This window comes from Miniopterus natalensis, chromosome 22, assembly GCF_054644295.1.
Source record: "Miniopterus natalensis isolate mMinNat1 chromosome 22, mMinNat1.hap1, whole genome shotgun sequence".
Classification (NCBI taxonomy): domain Eukaryota; kingdom Metazoa; phylum Chordata; class Mammalia; order Chiroptera; family Miniopteridae; genus Miniopterus; species Miniopterus natalensis.
Window position 1 is genome coordinate 4,670,046 of NC_142102.1, and position 21,055 is coordinate 4,691,100.

Consider the following 21,055-nt stretch of genomic DNA (forward strand, 5'->3'; position numbering starts at 1 on the left):
CGTACAAGAAAACACACACGCAAAAGTCGAGGACATCAGTGGAAGCTCCTCTCACTGTCCCCACGCACCCTTTTTACAGAAACACGAGGACGTTTCCTGCGGAGAGGCGGCTCGGGGGCTGCGGCCGGCCTCCTCCGACGGCCACGGCGGCGAAGGGACGGCTTCAGCTCCCGGGACAAGGGGCCCTTTGACTGGGAAGATACCGAACCAGAATGACAAGTGCGCGAGGACAGACAGGGCCGGAGTCCATCTAAAGTGCTTCTACGCTCCGTTTTATTAAAGTCAATGCATTTCCGCTGCTGTGCGGGGCCGAGGGACGCTTAATCACCGACGCCGGGGACGAATGCTAATGGGGCAGGGGACAGAGTCCAGGATCCCGAACCAAGGCCCTTTTCTGACCTCTACAGGCCACTTGGAGGAAAATAGGAAGCCGCTCGTGGAAAACCACAGAGCAGGGGGCACCGCAGACCCGGGGCGCAGGGGCCCAGGAAGCTTGTTCCCCGAGGCCTCCTGCTGCGGTGAGTGCCAGGGACACAGGCGTGTCCTATTCCCTGCCGCCCTGGCCTCTGTGTTTAATAGGTGACCGAGGCAGCGGGTAGGAAGGACTCTCAGGGGGCCTTCGGGTGGGAAGTCAGATCTCCATCACTCGGCACCTACCGAATAAAGGCCCACCATGTCCTGGGCACAGGGCTAGACCCCGAGGATACAGCTGTGAGCAAAAGTGTCTTTTCTTTGTTTTCCAAGGACGGACAGTCGGGGCGGGGGGATGGACAGAGGGATGGGACAGAAAAGCCCGTAGGCAACGCCATGCAACAAAACCTACAGTAGGGTTTCCCCAGGATTCCGGAAAATCAGGATCAAATCACGGAAGACTGCCTGGAGGAAGACACATTCGCTTGCACAACGGGTGGAATTAGGCACAAAGGTGGGAGCCAGGGGGCAAGGGAGCAGCTGGAACAGGAAGGCCCAAGTGGCCAGGTTCCATCTGCATTTTATCTTTAGGATCCCGGGAGGCCACACCGAGCAGCAGACGCAGAAACAAACTTTAATTCCAAATATTATCTGGCAGGACAGGGGGGAAAGGACTGGGGAAAGGGCAAAACCCAAGGTGAGGAGGACAGCGGGGAAACCATCGCTGAAATGCAGGTGAGAAATGAACCGAGAAGAAGTGGTAGGCGGGCTGGAGGCAAGGCTGGGAGCAGGGTTTGACGAGGCGGGAGGACCCCTGTTTGGTGAGTATTTAGTCGCCTGCCTTGACCAGACACGGGGCCCACGGAGAAACCAGGCCACGCGAGCCTCCGTTCCGACGATCAAGTTTAGGAACCTGGAGGCAGAGGCTTTGGTGTGAAAACATAATGAGGTCCTGGCTTGGAACGGGTTGGGCTGGCAAATGGGCTGTTGCACAGGGGTGTCCGGCGCGAGCTGCTTGTATTTGGCTGAGGGATCGAAAACCACCTCCCCAGAGACAGGGAATTGCTGGTGTCCCCTAAGCGCCCTCAGAGGTCTTTAAAGAGCAGGTTCGGGGCGCCAGACTGTGTTAAAATCATAATGCTGACGACTTTTAAATCCGTCACAGGAATCACTTCATTCCAAGCTCTAACCCCACCACAGGGCCTTTGCACAAACTCTTTCCAGTTCCTGTCATGTTTTTGCTTTTTTTTTTTTCCTACCAGGAAACTCTTGCACGGAATCACCAAACCTATCACCTCCTCTCGGTAGACCTTCCCCCCCAACTGCGCTAGGTGACCCCGTATTATCCTCTGTCGGGCTCCACAGTGGCAGGTGCTGTTGCATGAAAATAAATCATTTTTTGCTCAGCTCTCCCGCGGCACTGTGAGCAGCCTGAGGACGCGAGGTGGGTCTTTTCTCTCTGCGACCTCAGAGCTTCGTAAAGTGCCTGACACACGGCAGGTGTGTAATATAAACTGGTGACAGGGATGACTCAATAAACGGCCCTTGGTCCTGGTTTTTCCTGAAAGAGTCCAGGCCACTTTCTCTCAGAAACACACGGGACGACTCGCAGGCAATAGCGCAACCTAACCGCAGCCGAGGCGCCCGTGGGGGACCCCGAATGAGAACTATTCCTGCCCCTCCCCGAAGGTATATTTGGGACAATACTATCTTCTTGGCTTTATGACCCAATGAAGCTCCAGAAATGTTCTGCTATCCCCTGCGTGGGAGCGGAGACAATGAACACGGGGTGAGGCGAGGGGCCTGTCGCCTTGGGTTTGAACCGCGTCTTGCTATTTCCCTCAAACTCTCCTGCACGGCACAGGATGTGCGGTGTCCGAGCTGCGGCAGAGAAATGTGGGGAACAGTTGGAAAGAGGAGGCGCCGTCACTGTTACCCTCACATCGAGCGTGTCAGCAACAGTAGCAGCTGCTCTCACGACCCCGCGCACCTGCCCCGCTCCCGGGTCTACATTGTAACAAAGCTGCGGTCCGCGAACTACGCAAATAAACGGATAAAGTTACAAAGTAGCCAAGCTCTCCCCGAGGGGGTCTGGAAACAGGGCTGCCGAGCTCTCAGGGGCCGATGGGGAAGGAACGACCCAGCGGCTAGTCCCTGGTTGCGGTCATGGGTCTCGGGGCTACAGGCTGGCTCTTCTCCCCGGTCCCGGCCCGTCCTCGCCCCCCTCGCCCCCCTCGCCCCCCTCGTCCCCCTCGTCCGGGTGGCCGGCCCACTCCCGCATCTGCCGGTCCAGCTCCGAGCAGCTGGCCTCCTGGTCCGAGCCGCTCTCCGCGCTGTAGTCGATCTCCTCCAGGCAGGGGGGCTCGTCCTCCAGCTCTGCGGTGACCCCGCCGCTGCTGCGCCTGCCGCGGTCCCCGTGACACACGGACGGAGGAGAGAGAGAGGAGAGGAAGGGCGGGAGCCGGAGGGACAGACACACAGAGGGGAGGAGGCACAGAGGAAGGAAGTGGAGAGAAGGAGAGGAAATGAGAAGTTACCCAGAGGAAGGAACAGCGAGAAGACGTCAGCAAGAAGCCTGGGCCTCCTCGCCCCTGAGCGCGAAGCCCGAGGGTCCCCGCTCCTTGAGCGGGTGGCATGCACGGGACCCCGACCTGCACCTCTCCCTGGGGGCGGGGGGAGGAAACCACACCCCCCCCCCAGCTTCCTTCTTCCCGCCCAGCGGACTCTGCACTTCTGAGTCCCACCGGGAGGGTCCGGCCACTGGACGCGCCAGGTCTTCAGGACCCTTCAGGCCCGAGGCCACCGGCCCTCCGCCCCCAGGAAGCGGTGGGGCTGGGGTTTGGGCCCCACTCTCCCAGCACGAGGCACATCATCGTGATGAATGGCTTATTGGGATTAGGAAATTAATCCAGGCGGAAGTCAATAAACGAGAGAGCAAGCGGGGAAGCGGCGTTCTGCGCCAAGTTTGTGGGCTCCCCTCCCCGGCTCTCCTGCCTCCCTTGAGTTTACGCACAAACAGAAGGTGAGCAGGGGCCCCCGGCAAGAGCTCGAAGGGGGCGCAGGAGGAGAGAGCGAGCCTTGACCGTGCCCTGCAAGCGAGGGGGGCTTCCCCCCCCAGGGCCTGCGTGCCTGTCACCCGCCTTTGCCTTTGCGGGAGGCGCCTGCTCTCCTGAAGCCTCCCTCGCCGCTCCCTCCGTGGGGCTTAACCAATTAGGACCAGCAGCGCCCGGCCCTACTCCGTGATTTACAGGAGGCGAGCGCTGCGTGAATCAGACAGACCTGCCCACCGCCTGCCTCGCCGTCAACAAGGAGAGGGGGTGATCCATGCGGTCCCACGGGCTCGGGAAAGGCACGAGCGGCCCGCGTCCTAACCGCCTGCTGCGGGGCGGGGGCGCCCGGGTGCCCTCCGGGCCCTGTACCCCACCCGCAGGTCTGGAGGGAAGCGCCTGACGGGGAGGGGGAAGCAACGCGAGTCTTGTTTCCACGCACCAGGCATTAAACGATCCTACTTTCCAGGCTGAATTTGGGGGGTCAAGAAATGGCGCCAAGGAAGGTAAGAGCTGCCCAGCCGCAAGGGGAGCTCAAGTGAGCACGAGCACCGAGTGCCTGGGACTTAAAGGTCACCATGCCGGGGACAGAGCCGAGGGCCCTGCATAATGTGACGCTCACATCCTGGGGGGGGCTGGGAAAAACCCCCCAAACCTCACAGAGAGGCAACAGCAACACCTCGAGAGCCGGAATACTCACGGCGGACACAGAGCGTTATCTGTCAGATGGAGGCAACCCCAAGTTTAATTCTGCCCCCTCCGGCCGCAGTGAGGGGACCGCGCTCTGCGATCCGCCGCTTTGCGCCCGGTTTCTCAGGAGCTGCTGTGGACCCGGCCCAGCGGCACCGCTGACGAGGCCTCTAAGCCGCTGGCTTTATCCTGCCGATTCCAGGCCCGGGAGCTGGGTGCGAGTCTCGCTGCTTATTATATATCGGGGGGGCTCCCCTAAAGGGCGCGCTGGCGGGAGCCCAGGAGGAAACGAGGGAGGCGCCCCGCCTTCCCTGCACCGGGGCCTGGGCGCCGCGGCTCCCGGGCTCGCGCCTGGCCCAGGACGGTCACGCCCGGTCACAGCGTCGGGCTGCTCTGTCCAGCTCGTTCAGACCCAGCAGACGAGAGGTCTTCCCGCGGTCACTCGTGGAAGCGGTTCTCACCTCCAGGGCGATCTCCCGGCGCTCCCACACCCAACCAAACGAGAGGCGTTTTTTAAAAGCTCGCCTGAATTTCCACCAGACGGCTGTTTTGATAACTTGGCCTCTTACTGAAAATTGTCCCCCTTTAAATACTAATCTTGGCCTGGTCCCTTGACCTGACTGGATCCTCAGGATGGAACCCGGCGGGCGTAGAACACACGGCGGCCCGGCTGACCGTGTAACACGCGTGTGCCTAGCAAAACCCGTATTTTGGACCAACTTGTGGGAGGATTTACATGTTTTGATACCATTTTCAAAGGTTTTATATAATGAATTAAACCTTAATTATCATCTCAGTGCATTTTAGAGATTTTAATCACAGATGGTTCCGTATCATTAAGATTTATAATGACATATAATAAATATATAGAATATAATAATGCATAATATATTTTAAAGCTATATATTATACATATTTCTGTTGTGTATCTATTATACATGCATGTTACTGTATGTACGTGGATGTGTATATGTTCATGTCTTTATGCAGAGCCTTGCACCACATGACACGTTTTGGACAATGACGGGCGCGTATTTGACGGGGCCTCGTGACATTCGGGAGCTGACCGAGCCCCGCTGCCTGGGGACACTGTGGCCGCCATAAGTCGCAGCTCCATGCACTGCTCACAGGCTGGTGAAAGTGACACCTTCAGGCGGGGACCAGGACAAAGGCACTGGCCAGGGACTGGAGGCATGTACGGGAGGAGACACGTCAGCGCAGGAAGGGGCCGCAGGGCTCCCACGGGCCTGCCCCAGGCGGAGCCGCACAACACGGGAAGCGGGAAGCGGACACAGAGAGAACCGGGGGGAGTTACCCGAATCCACGATTACAGCTCAAGACGTCGACGCCCCCTTTCTCAGCAGATGGTTCAGCAGCTCGACGGAAAATCAGCCCCGCCGCCCTCAGTGGACGTCCAGGGGTCCTCCCCCCAGGAGCGGCAGAAGGCACGCTGTCCCCGGCGTCCACGACTGCTCACCGCGGCAGGCCACCTCCTCAGTCACGGCTGAACCGCGGCACATTTTAGAAACGGGACTGTGTGCAGAGTGTTCTCGGACCACAGCGGGGTCAAGCTCAAAGTCAAACACGAAAAGACCAAAAAGTATTTCCAAACACTCGGGAAGTAAATAAAAAACGCCTCTAAATAATGTGGGGGGTCCCAAGAGGCTGTCTTACAGGAAAGTTATAAAAACACACACACACACGTGCAAAAATCAAAACAAAACACTGAACCTAGTGGGGATAAAAACGTCCGAGCTGTGGTAAGAGGGACATTTACAGCAGAAAATACTGACCTCAGAAAAGTCTAAAAGCAAATACCTCTGCAACCACCTCAAGAAAATAGAAAAAGTAAGAGCCAAATAACCCCCCAAACAAGCGGAAGGAACCAATAAAGATAAGAGCAGAAGCCAGTATGACTAAAAACAGAAACACAATAGAGAAATTCAATGAAACAAAGAGCTGAAAAGATCTATAAAACCAACCAGCCTCTAACGAGACTGTCAAAATAAAACAGAGCCCGGCCGGGCGCAGCTCAGTGGGTGAGCGTCGGCCTAGGACCCAGGCGATCGGGGTTCGATTCCCGGTCAGGGCACAGGCCCGGGCTGCGGGCTCGATTAATGACTCTCTCATCATTGATGTCTCTGTCTCTCTCTCTCCCTCTCCTTTCCTCTCTCTGAAATCAATAAAGATATATTTTTTAAAAATAAAATAAAATAATAAAATAAAATAATACAATAAAATAAAATAAAGTAAAATAAAATAAAATAAAATAAAATAAAATAAAATAAAATAAAATAAAATAAAATAAAACAGGAAGGCACGAGTTACCAATATCAGGAACCAAACAGGTACCACCGGGTTGGACCCCGCAGATATCAAAGGAATCAGGGAAAACCCACGAGGAAACTACCCGTAAATTTGGCCGCGTACGTGGCACTGACCGATGCCTCAAAAACTGTAAGAATACCATCATTCACCCAGTGGGAAAGAGATCACTTAAATAGCCCTATAACTACTAAGGAAGTTGAATTCATAATTTAACACTCTCAAAAATAGATGTCTGGGCCCAGATATCTTCCCTGGAGAATTCTACGGGATTCAAGAATTAACACCCATCCTACACAACCTCCCGCAGAAAATAAGACAGGGAAGGCCTCCATTCCTTTTATGACCTTGGTCCTAAAGCCAGGAAAAACGGTCACAATAAACTACAGATCAATACATCAATATCCCTCGTGGACATAAACGTAATACCCTTACCAAACTGTCAGCGAGTTGGGTTCAGCATTCAACCATTTAGCACCTGCTAGGAGATCACAGATAAAAAAAATAATAACAAGAGTACATTTTTCTAGCTCAACAAATAAAGGCGATCAAAAATTATGGAAGCCACCATCACGCTGAAGCCGTAAGAATTAGGATAGAAACTCCTGGGGGGAAGGAAAAAAAACATGAAGAAAAGGGGATGGACATTGAAAAATAAAAAAGTAAATAAACTGCTGGTAGCAAGCGACGCTGCCGAGGGGTCGGGCTTGCGAGGGATCCTGCCACCGCTCGGTCCACCCTCTTATTTTCTTTGCGCGAAATTGCTCGAGTCCAGCAAAATGCAACAAAATTATCCTGGACGCTCCTGCCGATCTGCCCATCCTGGGGGCAACGCCAGCCCCCCGGAGCCCCTTTAGACCCTCCCGAGAGCAGCAGCAAGCCTCTCGCCGGTCTCCCCCGGGTCCCAGGGACTCCCCCTGCGCTTCGGACACGTTTCTTGTTTCTAACGCCCCCGCCAGCGGCGATGCGCGCTCCCACGCGTGGGGCCCTCTCCTAGCGGGGCCGCCCCCGAGCGGGGCAGTCAGGACTCACAGGCCCGCGCCTGGCCCCACCCGCGGGCTGCCTGTTGATTCCGGTGATTCCCTGTCCTCACGGGCAACCTGACTGATGTTACCCGGCAGACCGGACAGCAGATGCAGCCCTGGGGTCCAGGGAGCACCCCCTCAGGGTGGCACGGGGCAGGGGGGAGGCTCCAGGTCCTCCAGCACAGCCGCCAGGGTCGCCAGGGCCCTCGGGGTGAAACACGGAAGGGAAGGCCGAGCCCCCGTAATCCCAACGGTATCGGGGTGTCCGCCGGCCTCCCTCTCGGCCTTCCTCTCCCTTATTTCTCAAAAAAAGGATGAATTCCATGAGCGGGAACCACCCCACGTGACTTAAACGTCAATAAAAGCAATACCGCGCAGATCGGGCTTTCAGACGGCTCCTGAGCAAAGCCATTAGGGGGTCTCTCTGTCCCCCTCGCAATCCCTCCAAGCCAGACAGGACGGCCACTTGCAACTTTACGATGTGATAAATAGAATTTCTTTGTTTTGACGTTGCATTTGCATGCCTGTTGAGATATGACGATCTTAATGAGTTCTGCCGTCTCCGCTGTGTTTTCTCGGTCGGGGAGAGACGGCTTCGGCGGTGCGCAAATGACAGAGCCCCGCCCGTGGCACGCCCGGGCGTCGGCGCTGCCGAAAATGCGGCTCTACGGAGCCTCATCTCGCTCGTTTTTCTCTTCAAATGCCGAGGTGACGCCCGAGACGTGGGTGGCCTGTCAGACCTCAAGAGGCAGCCGCCCACGGAGACGCAAGAGGGCACTTAAACCGCCAGAGTCTCAACCCCGTCCAACATCCCATCTCCCTCCTGGAAAAGCCGAGCCCCTCCTCACCTGGAGCTTTGTGGACGCCCTTTGACATTGGTACAGGGCTTCGAGAACCCCCCTATGTCCTGAGAGGCACCTGCTCCGAACCGCGTGATACGGAGCTGGAAGAACCTGGGGCGCGGGGCCTGCAGCCAGGCCAGGGGGTTAACAGCAAAGGAAGAGTCGTGAAGCACATCAGGGCTCATCCCTGGGGGGACCCCGTTCCAAGGACTTGGACAGCGTAGACTCAGGGGGTGTCTTCTCAATTCCACAGCCACCCCCCCCCCCACGACACTCAGGATGCCTGACATTTCAGCACCTCAAAACCTGCTGGGAGCGCGCAGTGGACTCCCTCGGGAGGGAGGTGCGTAAGCAAGTCTGGCGCCACAGGTAGCAAGTGGGCAGTGGCACTGGCGAGCATGACGCCGGAGGTGAGGCGGGCGCCTTACGCCGGGGGAGTGCCAAAGAAGGCGTTTGTCGTCAAAGCTGAAACCTGCGCTTCAAGTGACGTTGAGGTTTAAAGGATCCTGGATGGATGGATGGATGGATGGATGGATGGATGGATGGATGGATGGATGGATGGATGGATGGGTGGGTGGGTGGGTGGGTGGGTGGGTGGGTGGGTGGATGGGTGGGTGGGTGGGTGGGTGGGTGGGTGGGTGGGTGGGTGGATGGATGGATGGATGGATGGATGGATGGATGGATGGATGGATGGATGGATGGATGGATGGATGGATGGATGGATGGATGGATGGATGGAAAAATGGATGGATGGATGGATGGATGGATGGATGGATGGATGGATGGATGGATGGATGGATGGGTGGGTGGGTGGGTGGGTGGGTGGGTGGGTGGATGGATGGATGGATGGATGGATGGATGGATGGATGGATGGATGGATGGATGGATGGATGGATGGGTGGGTGGGTGGATGGGTGGGTGGGTGGGTGGGTGGATGGGTGGGTGGGTGGGTGGAAAAATGGATGGATGGATGGATGGATGGATGGATGGATGGATGGATGGATGGATGGATAGATAGATAGATAGATAGATAGATAGATAGATAGATAGATAGATAGATAGATGATAGATAGATAGATAGATAGATAGATAGATAGATAGATAGATAGATGGATGATAGGTAGATGGATTGATAGATAGAAAAACATATGTATCTTTCCATACATGCATCTTATTATTTCTATTTGTTTTAATCAATTACTTTTATGAAGCGGAATCTTTATATAAACAGTTTAATTAGAAATTGCTGAGTATCACTTTTTATTACTATTGCTGAGAGCATTACAGATGTCCCCGATGCCCCCCTCCGGCCCCTCTCCAGGCCCCCGCCTGTCCGCTGGCTGTGCCCACGGGCTCTTCACGTATGCCTAGGAGTTCTCTGGTTAATCTCTTCCCACCCACCTTCCAAGATCATTTTCTCAAACGCAGGAAAGCAAGGCCCTCTCCGGGCGACCACTGCGTGAGCTCTCAGCGAACCTCGGCCTCCCCTGCGCCCCGTCGCTTAATAAACTTCTAGTTCACAGCATCACCTGCTATTTTGGACACTGGATCCTACACACCTGGGGAGATAAAGGAGCTTCCACAGCTTGGTCTCTGCTTATGTCTCCATCGGAGCTTCCGAAGGCCACTCTCCTGCGCAATCCAATCCCCCCGTTAGAGTTAAGCTGGTCTCTCGCCTCCCCGCCTTTCAGGCCCTGGAGTCTCTCCCTCTCGCCACTGGTATTTTAACCCCCGATGGCTTAAGATCAAGCCCAGATGTAGTTTCCTTTGGGGGAAAAAAAAAAATCCACAGTTCCACAGACTAGAAATACAGACTCATCTGAGTCAAGTGTGTGCTTATTTCATCTCCTGTATGTTCCCAACAGGTCAGATCAGCTTGAAACTCTCAGAGCTCTGAGCTCTTGCCTTACGCACAGAAAACACTCGAAATAGCCACGAAGGAACCGCAGAAAACCTCCCTTTCTTCAAGACAAGAAAAACACGCTCTGAGCCCAGAAGAGGGGTAACCCCTCTGCCTCCCCTGTTTCCACTGGCTGTACACAGAAACCGAAGGGGGGGGTGTTTAAGAGGATCCACACTTTAAATTCGGAAACCGCAATATTTAAAGACTCTATCTGGGTGTCTGGGGAGCCGTCTCCCAAATCCAATGTTTCCATCAGGCCCTCCGGTTCCGGCTAAGAGGATTCTGTGCTGCTGTTGTTACAGACTAAAAGAATTCTTTACACAGGCCTTTCTGCTGTAAGAACAAAATCCAATCTCCTCGCCTTTGGCAACACCCAGGGGTTTCAAGCAGTTTACAGAGCAATGAATCCTCGTCTGGGTCACAGGCAGAAAGCCAGACGGCACCTGGTTTCAGGACACGGACCTGCCCGGACACCGGCCGTTGGATCTGGGGTAGAAAACCACTATTTGGTAGGTGTCACGTTCTATCTCGGTTCAAGGTAACGCGTTTACGGGTCTCCGCAGGCTATCCCTGTGATCACACACCTCTTTTCCTGACAGTGAAGTGCCAGGGGAGTCGGGCAGAGCGGCCACTGGGTGCGAGGACCATGAACATCACTGGGAGAAGAGAAACGGCTGGACAAACGGAAGAAGAATGAAGCATCCACGTTGCTCAGGTACGCGATGCCGCAGGGAGCCGAGTCCTTCCAGCCAAGCAGATAAATCATCAGCATGCGGCATCTGAAGAGCTGTGAGGGGCTAGGAATAGGCTCCCCCAGACAAGGGCTTGCAGGAGCCAAGTCTTCCCCGAGGTGCGTGAGAGAAAGCGGGCAGGGCCTTGGGGGGGGCCAGCCTCACCCCAAAGACGCCCGTTTCAATGTGCCCCACGGTCAGGCCCGTGGGAATTTAATGAGCAGGCCATGAACGGATAGAGTCCATTTTACCATAAACATGACTAATGACCTTCAGGGAAGTGTTCTGATTTGAGCGGTTCGCCGGGCACAGCTTGAATTAATGAAAACAAGTTATAACGTTAAGTGACAATTATGTTTTCTGTTAACTATAAGGAAATATTAGCTCAATAGAAGGTGGCCTCTGAGGGTCATAACCTCAGGGGCTGCCAATCGCCTGTCAGACACAGGCCAGAGACACTTCGTCACAAGGAATCAAAAAATACACAGCGCTCTCGGAGACGTCGTGATCGTGTTATAAGCATCATTGTAAAATATACTACGCAATATGTTACGATAAAATTTAATGTGTGTAAATACAGATCACAGAGTTTGGCCAAAACCAAGAACAAATAAATATCAGCAACAAAACCTTGATATGTGTTGCATGAAATTGTAACAAAGCGTAAATTTCCTAAGTAAAGTTCATTTACAAATTCTATACATTGAATTGTTTCTGTAATTATTAGAATATCTTTCAAAAGCTTCTTTAACGCAAACAGAGCGGCACTGCTAAATACACGTGCTCGCGTCTTCTGGGGGCATCCGCTAGGAAGTTTTCTTCGGTTTACTAATCACCGAGTGACCCATGGCGAGCACAGCGAAACGAACCCGCTGGACGTGAAAGCTGCCTGAGAGGCATTTCGCGAGATACTTTAAATAAATCGCCTCGCTTACCTCAGTGGCCTCCCTTCATACTTGTGTTCAGCTCCTGATTTTAAAATGTAACTATTCTATTTCTGCCCTGTCTTCCCATTCACGTGGGCTCTTTCAGTCCCACACGCACTGAAATTGTTAGAATTACAAACTCATTCAACCCATCTATTCATTCATTCATTCATTCATTCATTCATTCATTCATTCAATAAGCATCTGTCACTCATCTACGGATTCTCTTTTGCTCATTTCTCCATTTGTTCATTTAGAAAGAAAAAGGCGGGAAACAGCCTTTTGGTCGCATTCCATGGGCTGCAGGCTATCGCTGGGGAGGGAAACAGAGGGGACCCGGGAGACGAGCAGGGGACAGAGGTCCGGGCGCAGGCAGTGCACCCCGGGAGCTCAGCACACAGGGTGACTCCGGCAAAGGGAGGCGGGGAGGGTGCCCCCAAGGGGGGAGCGTAGGAGGCGAGGCGAGAGCACCCCAAGGGTGAAGAGTGGCAGCCAACTCCCGGCACCGAGGGGAGGGCGGTGCGGACAGCGAGTGCTGAGCCTGTCGGGGCGTCCGGGGCACAACGCGTGTGCGGCGATGGGGCGGGGAGCTGGGCGGAGGGCAGAGGCTGAGGGTCCGAGGACAGGACACCAGGCTGCATCCTACAGGTCACTCCCCCTCTCCTGCGCTCGTGAGGAAGACGCCGGGCCGCGCTCTATCCCAGCATCGTTAGGCATAATTATTTAAAATTAACTTGTTAGAGATTAGCCGTTTAATTTAAAAAACATAATTGGAGCAATGTATTGGGTAATAATATTTGACATCATTAATGGGGGTATAATTATACGTGCTATTTAAAAAATTAGTGCAATACCAATATTTTCTCACAAAATGAAGCCAAAATTATTCACTGCAAAGCTGCTTGGCTAAATCCATTCTGGGATTCACATCCCGGGTCATAAACACTCAAACTGGGGAGAAAACACACACACAAAACCCTAAGATTTTCTTAGGGAAGGGTAAGAAAAATGCAGTAACATTCTCACAGGGCATTGTTTTGCTGTTGTTTTCTTAAGAGGGGGGGGACATATAATTTTTAAAAAGGCCTCTCCCTCCTCTCAGACTTAGGATCAGAGAAAAGGCCCCCCCCCAAAGTCGCCATTTACCTGCGGAACATCCCCAAGGACAAATAAGCTGGCCGTAAATAAGCTGGTCTTTTACCGACCTGATGACTTCAGTGCTATGAATATACCTGGTTATCATATAAGAAAAGTGAAAATTTCAGGTGACCTGTCCAAGGTCATCCGGCCAACAGTAAGGGGCATCGGGACTGGCGCTGAGGTTTGGGTGACACGTCTGTCCCCGGAGAAACTGTGCGCTGGCTTCCGAAAGGACCCAGCCGGGCTGACGACACAGGGACGCGGGACACGCGGGCGGGGCCAAGAGGAAAGCGCCTCTTCCCTCCCCTCTAACCCCCCACATCGGCCGCCTGCCTGCCTTCCGGGGCCTACCCCCCAGTTCTCCCCAAGTAACCTGAAGCCCCTCCCTGTGGCGGGGTCCTCCCCCCCGAACAGGACCCCAACATATCCCCGTAACCTCACCCAAAGTGGCAAAAGGGGGCGCAGCTCCCACGTGAGCCCTCTCGCTGCCTCTAACAAAAAACCCGAAAACCCGCAGCCCGGCCAAGCACAGAGCAGCTTCCAGATCGTCCCGGGCAGGCCCAGCGACCCCCGTCCCGTGCCTCCTGAGAAGGGAGTTTGCTGGAACGTAAAGCCAAAGGAAAGGGGTGATTTATTGCGGAGGCCGCGTATTAATTAGTTTCCAGGAGCTCCTCGGGTGATTACAACCTGCAACGTTTGGAATTGATTTGGCCAGATTAAAAACGGATGCCTTGGTGCATCGGGGAAATCAGCAAGAGGCCGAGGGGGCAGGGAGGAGATGTCGCACCCGGGAGACGGGGAACGAGCTGGCCTCAGGCCAAGGCGCAGATGGCACCTGCTCTGGGGCCCGAGTGACAGCTACACTCGGCCCGGTGGGTTTTTCCCTCCAAAGGCCACTCCCCTCTGGGGCGGGCGGCCCGGTGTCTCCCAAGCTGCTTTTTTAAAATTGGAGGAGCGGCCCCACGGGGCTTGTGAAGTCAGCTGCCCCGACACGGGCCCGGCCAGCAAGCCCAGCGTAACCGAACATCCATCCGTTTGCCCAACGGGACTCAGGGGCCCCCCTCCTGGAAGATGAGGGGCCGAGGACAGGTGGGCGGGGGCAGGCCCCAGAAGGGAGGCTGTCTCCTGCCACGCAGACCCCTTCCCGAGCCCTGCAGAGGGTCTCCCGCCCTCAGGGGTCTTTGATGCAAAGACTGGCTCCCTGTCGGTCTTGCTCCCCGGCCAGGGCTCCTCTGCTTCACCGGCCACCGTCCGCGGTGCTGCTGGGAGTCCGAGCCGCAGGCACCGGGGCGCGGGCAGGCGCTGGCTGCCGGAGGTCCTGGGACTCAGATGTCCCCTCCCAGAGCCACGCCTCATGCTGAGGTGCCCAAGCACAGAGGTGATGGGGGGGGGGGCTCCTGAAAGCCGAGCTGGGCGGTTGTGGGGGGCGGGGGGAGACCAGGCGTGCAGATCCAGGGAAAGAATGACATACCCCAGGGTAATGGTTCACCAGCTCCTTTTTTTTTTAAAATATATCTTTATTGATTTCAGAGAGAGGAAAGGAGGGGGAGAGAGAGAGAGAGAGAGAAACATCAATGCTGAAAGAGTCATTGATGGGGCCGCCTAGACCAGGAATCGAACCCCGATCGCCTGGATCGCAGGCCAGGTCGACGCTCAACCGCTGAGCGGTGCCCGGCCGGGCTTCATCAGCTCCTTCGGACGGAGCACTTAGTAGGCCTAGGGCCCTGCAGGAGAGCCTGCCCACGCTCCACAACAGAGCCGCGGGGGGGTTCGGGGCGCAGACCCGGGGGCGGGTGACTGCATCTCAGGGCGGTGAGCCATGCGCAGCAGGTGTAACAGCGAGTGAAGGGCTCGCTCTCCCAGAGGCCCTCAGGCCAAGGGCTCCTGCTACCGATGCTAAGTAACCGGAGAAATCTGCTTGAGCTCCCGCAGCTCCTGATCAGAAGAGGTGGGGAAACGGGCACCAGAAAGGCACTCAGACCTTCGGGGGTTTAGAAATTCTCTGCTTTTCCCAGGGCCCCTTCGAGGGGCCTGGCCGTCTACAGTCCCCACCCCCCTCCGCACCCAGCCTCCCTTCACCCGACAGACGACACCTGAATGTTGACCTCTCTTAAGATGGGCTTGCCGAGCGCCACTGAGACAGGCAGAATAAAATGTTCCCCACAGTCGCTCCGTCGAGTCAAGCCCTGCCAGGGCTCGGGGGGGGGGCCATCGACAGGCCAAGAGGTGGCAATAAACCAATGGTCCGGGAACTAACCTCTAACCTTTTTTGTTTTGTTTTTAAGTTTGTGCTTCAGATCTAAAGCCAAGTCACGAAACCCCAGAGACAAACTCAATACCTGGTTGGGAAAAGTCCCTTCCTGCATCCCATAATAAGTCCTGCACAATCCCAGAATGCCTTGCTTTACTGGCACGCCCCCGGACTCCAGCGGGACCCCAGGGTTCCCGAAAGGGAAAGAGCCAGCCCACGTACACCCTGACTGCTTAACCCCGGCAGCTTCCATGTTCCCAAGGAATAGAAACCCCTGAGCCCCACATTCGGGGTGCAGACCCTGGGACCCCACCTCAGTGCCCGCGCCCTCTGCAGAGCCTCAATACACCCGGCTTTTGCTTTTATCAGTGTCCCCGGTCTAAACTCTCGTATATCAGGCGACAAGAACCAGAACTGGTGGGTAACACACGAGGCGCCCCCACCTTCGCCGGCGAAGCTTTCCCTGCCCCGCACTCCTTCCTGGGGGACACTGGCCTTTCTTTTGAAGCACTGGGCACGCGGACTTTATACCTGAAGTAAGTGCTTTAGGAGAGAGGCCGATAAGAGAGATTAAAGACACAGAAGGAAATCAAAAGCAGGGGTAGGGAAGGGAGATCACGGAGGAAGGAGGGGAAGAGGGAAGTGGGGGGCTGGGGGTGGCGCCCGCCCTGGGCCACGAGCAAGAGGCCGGCGGAAAGGAGGGATGGCCTTGCGGGGGGCGGGCGGGGGGGCTTCTCTCTACTCCAGGTCTGCACAGGACCCCGCACAGGACCCCGCAGGTCAAGCCCCGCCTGCTGCCTGTTAGGACAAATCAAGTATAATTGGGACACAGCGGCGCCCAGTCACTAGCACACTGTCCGTGGTTACTTTTGACCAACAGCAGCCAAGTCAAAGAAGCTTGGTTTCTTTCTTTACCAGCTGCCGCAGGGTGAGCGAGCGAAGGAGGTCAGGTCACATGGTGAGTAAAATGGTATCTCAGCCTCGATCCGCAGCCCAGAGTCCCCCCATCTCCACCCCGTCCTCAGGGGCAACGCCCCCCGACGCCCTTCCTGATCTCCGCCTCTAACCCGGCCTCCGAACCCCGACGCCAGGGCGCCCACGCAAAGCCAGGGGCTCGATCTCCTACGCGATCGTTACTTTCTTTGTCATAGGAAACAAATCCATATGTCAGGGCTGTGCTAACGCTGCATCTTTAACACCGAGGCGGGAGCTCGGGGCCAGGAAGCATCAATAAAACAAACGGCTCCAACACGGGCGCGAGGCGGGCGCTCGGACAACGCTGCGGGGCTCAGCGCTGGGCCCGCCGCAGAGGCCTTCCCCATCCTTCTATGGAATCTTCCCTTTAAAAGAATTAAATTAAAATTAAAATTTAAATTTAAATTTAAATTTAAAAAAGCCAATTAAGCCCGGCCGGGCGTGGCTCAGCGGTTGAGCGTTGACCTAAGATCCAGGCGATCGGGGTTCGATTCCCGGTCAGGGCACATGCCCCGGTTGCGGGCTCGATCAATGACTTTCTCATCATTGATGTTTCTGTCTCTCTCTCTCTCCCTCTCCTTTCCTCTCTCTGAAATCAATAAAGATATATATATTTTTTTAAAAGCCAATTAAGGTGCGTCTAAGGGAAGCTGCCGCATTTGTGAACCACAAATCTGGACACACAGATGTGATTTGGCCCCGGGCTCGTCCCAAGTGGCAGGAGGGTTTGTAAGACGTGGATCTTTTTTACGGTGGCAGAGGCAGATCCAGAAGAAGTGGGTGCCTAGGACGGAGCGACAGACAGTGGGGTGGGAAAGGATGATTTTACTGCTATTAAAAGATTCTTAGCATTTATTTAGGCGGAAGGGAATGATGAGGTTTTTGTTTTGTTTTTCGAGGAGTTATTAAGAAAAAGTTCAAGAAAGAAAAAAAGGTATATATTTTTTCTGATGTGTTTTTTATCTCTGCTAAATTCACAGTCCGGGTGAAGACCTCCTAGATCTCTGACCTGCAAAAGGACGGCGGTTGGTGTTACTGACCAGACGGGGGCTCCCCAGGGGGTGATCGATGGGCCGCAGCATACAATGTACTTTATAATGTGAGTTGCATTTAGAAAAACATTTAAAAAATTCTGCTCTAAAGGCCAAGCCTAGGTCAGCGATGTCCCTGGTCCCGGGCAAACTGTCACGTGTCCGGCAGCTGGTGTCTCGGCTCCGCCAACCGGGGCGCCTGCGTCCACCCTGAGCCCACCTCGCCCAGGAGCAGGGGCTCTTCTCAAGCCGGCGCAAACCCGGTTGAATAAATGGCGCAGGGTAAGTGCCGTTAACTTAGCACTTACCGCGCGTCGGTTACCGGCCCGAAAGCAATAACGATGTCAACTTCGCAGCCCTCCCGCTGATTTTGCACCTAAGAAAACTGAGGCTGAGAGACACAGCACCATGATTTTCCAAAAGGCCTTACAGCCTAAAAACTTTTAAATTAGCCCTTTCCTCTTACTTAAGGAACTCCTGGGGCTCGGACCCTGCCCCCTGGAAACGCCGGCAGAGCTGGGGCTCCCCGGGAAGGCGCCTAACTGTCTAGGAAGCCACGGGCGCAGACGAATCCGACTTTACACCCGCAAAGCACCTCCCGGTCTCCTGAGGTGGCCTCAGCAGCCGCACAGCTGGCGGGCGGGGAGGGAACGAATCGCGCCGGCCGTGGGACTGGGGAAAACCGGTGACAAAGCGGTGAAATGGTTCTCACGCTGCGTAGGAGACAGAACCAAATCCTGAACCCAGGCCTGGCGTCCCAGCCCAGCCTTCCTTCTACGAGACGACGGCTGCTGTGAGATCAGAGAGCCCTGGGCCCGGCCGGTGCTGCTCAGTGGTTGAGGGCTCAGGCCGGTTGCGGGCTCGCCCCCCGTAGGAGGCAGCTGATCGAGGGTGTTTCTTTCTCATCGATGTTCCTCTCTCTCTAAAAATCAATAAATACATACTTTTTTAAAAAAAGAAGGACAGACCCTTGTGTCACGAGTTGCATTCTATGGTTTTTATTACGCTGGAGGCAGAAATTAAAAATGAACACGACACAGAGGAAGGAAAGCGACATTCTAAAAACTATCGGCGCTTTTTCAAACATCTTTCAAAAGCCCTGAATAAAGGTAGGTTCTTAAAATCTCTCTTCTCCTCGTGAATATCTTCTGACGCTCCGTGCGGACTAACCCGGTGACTACCCGCTTCATAGATACTGCGAGACTTTTGTTCAGACACCAACTCGTCGGGCTCGGCAGGGGACCAGGGGACCAGGGGAGACCCACAGGCCTCGGCTCCCACCCCGCCCCCGCCAAGCGCTCAGGATGAAAAGCAGCAGATACGGGTTTTCTGTGTCATTTTTAACGGGGAAAATTAATTGCTCCTGCGGAGATGAAAACTCGACGTTTGAAGAAAAGTTCCAGTGCAAAATGTTGTGGTTTTTTTGGTTTTTTTTTAAATTCTGTTCCCAGCGGTGGAGACGTAGGGTTTGGCAGGAAAACGGAGCTTATAAAATACAGTCCCAAAGACGAACAGCAGATCCCTTCCTAATTAGGAAGCCGGCCGGCCCGTAAACCCGCCGCTGAAGCCCCACAGCAGGTGGAGGGGGGACGAGACGAGACGAGACGAGACGAGATAGATATGGACTATGTGCCTGCTTGAGAATCAGCGTCTTCATAGCAGCTGCATGTATGTAGCTGGGTCCGTCCATCCGACCGCAAAGTGGGCGCTGAGAATTACACGCACGAGGCTGGCCGGTCGGATGGCGACAAGACCGCTAGGGGCGAGGAAACTGTGGCCCGACGGCGATGCCCGGGGTCCTGGGATCCGAGCCATTCGGGCCCCGGGATCCAGGATAGAAATGCCAGGGGGCCTCGTGGGGACTCGTAGGTGCCGCCTGTGACCGAAGCGAGCGGCCTCTGTCCCAGTAACCGAATTACTGGGGGGCCCTGACGGGGCGCCAGATGCGTTCTGGACGACACGGCAGCTTCGAAATCTGCTCCCCGGGTGCTAGGCACGCCTATGCCGATTCACGAAAGTCTGAGAAATCCGCGTGAATATCACTTCAACCATCCCCCCCCCCCGGGGGAGGGAGCCGGGATACGACTCCCCCAGGGCTGCTGGGAGCATCACTCGGGGAAAGGTTGTATTTCAGACCTAATGGAGCACGTGGCAGTCAGTCAAATCAGCAATCCCATCAATCATTTTTTTTTCCCCCATTGAAAGTGAACATCGTTGCCCGGCCAGTGTTGCTCAGGGGTTGAGCATCGACCCATGAACCAGGAGGTCGCTGGTTCGATCGCTGGTCGGGACACATGCCCGGGCTGCGGGCTCCTCGACCCCCAGCAGGGGCCTGCGGGGGGCGGCTGGTCAATGCCCCTCTCATCGCTGGTGTTTCTGTCCCCTCTCTGCTCCCTTCCTCTCTCTAAAGTCAATAAAAAAAGATGTAAAAAAAGATTTTTTTTAAAAAGAGAGAGAACATACTTCTTCCTAGAAAGAGGTGTTCGAACTCACTCTCCTGGCACAAGCGGGGGTCCTGGAGCTCCCATGGGGAGACGAGAGCGGGACGCTAGGATCTCGGAAGGAGCTCAGAGCCGGGCGTTACCATGATGAGCAAGGAGGTAAAGGGCATGGAAGGGTCCAGGTGTAAGTGCCGAGTGAAAACCTGCAGGTGGACCTGAGAACCAGCCGCTGGCACAGGCCCTGGGGGGGGGGGCCTCAGGTGTACTGAACAGGTAAGGACGGAGGAGAGTGGGCAGAGGGACAGGAGTCCTGGGGGACTCGACCACAGGCCTGTGGGAAGGAAGGAAGGAAGGAAGGAGGGAGGGAGGGAGGGAGGGAGGAAGGAAGGAAGGAAGGAAGGAAGGAAGGAAGGAAGGAAGGAAGGAAGGAAGGAAGGAAGGAAGGAAGAAGGGAAGGAGGGAGGGAAGGAAGGAGGGAGGGAGGGAGGGAGGGAGGAAGGAAGGAAGGAAGGAAGGAAGGAAGGAAGGAAGGAAGGAAGGAAGGAAGGAAGGAAGGAAGGAAGGAAGGAAGGGAGTGGAGTCAGTGGGTTTGCTCAGTCTGCAGAGACTTAATAAAACCTCTGGTTCTGGCAGACCAAGGAGTCCACGTGGGCCTGTTTTATGAACGCACAAGGTTCCCATGCTGGACACAACACTCGGCGGGGGGAGTGTGAGCCTGACCCTTCTGAGTGTCCCGGTGAGTCACTAACCCCCTCTGGGCACGGCCCTCCGTCTGCGCGAGGCTGTCCCTAGGAACCACGGACCGGAGACGTGTTCGTCTCTGTCCCCAATCCCTACTCACAGCTCATAAGAGATTAAAAAAAATTTTTTAAAAGCAAGATGACAGTGACCTTCCCTGCTTTGATTTCTGGGGGGGGCGGCTCCCTGGTTTAGACGGTGAAGGAAGTTGGCTGGATTTAGTGGAACGGCTGCAACGGCAGAGCAGCCGGAGGGGCCGGGTGCAGGGAGACAGGCCCATGGGCTGCTCGCAACCGGAGGAATCCACACTTTAGATTCCACTTGAGGTTTAAAACAACAACAAACCAGAAAATTTTGTCTGCAAACTTCCAGGTCGGGTTCCTACAGCCCGCAGCCCGAGTGGCACCGTGAGACGCGGTCTCATCTCTGAGGAAACTGTCACCCAGCACCTGGGACGCATTCCCGGCCTACGGGTGGCACCAGGGTGCTGGCTTCTCCCGGGGGAGCCGGGCTATGGTCACGCTGCCTCTCTGCTGGCTCCTCCCAGGGCTCCCTCATCAGATGCTTCTTTTTTATTTG

General features: G+C 55.3%; 1 protein-coding gene across 1 annotated transcript in view; it reads right to left on the reverse strand.

Moving 5' to 3' along the window:
- Nucleotides 1-2,590: 2,590 nt before the first annotated feature.
- Nucleotides 2,591-21,055, reverse strand: part of AGBL1 (AGBL carboxypeptidase 1) — a 330,831-nt gene continuing 312,366 nt past the window's right edge. The window contains exon 22 of the mRNA XM_087829256.1: nucleotides 2,591-2,807. Within this exon, the coding sequence (XP_087685382.1) occupies nucleotides 2,591-2,807 (217 nt within the window). The remainder of the gene's footprint in view (nucleotides 2,808-21,055) is intronic.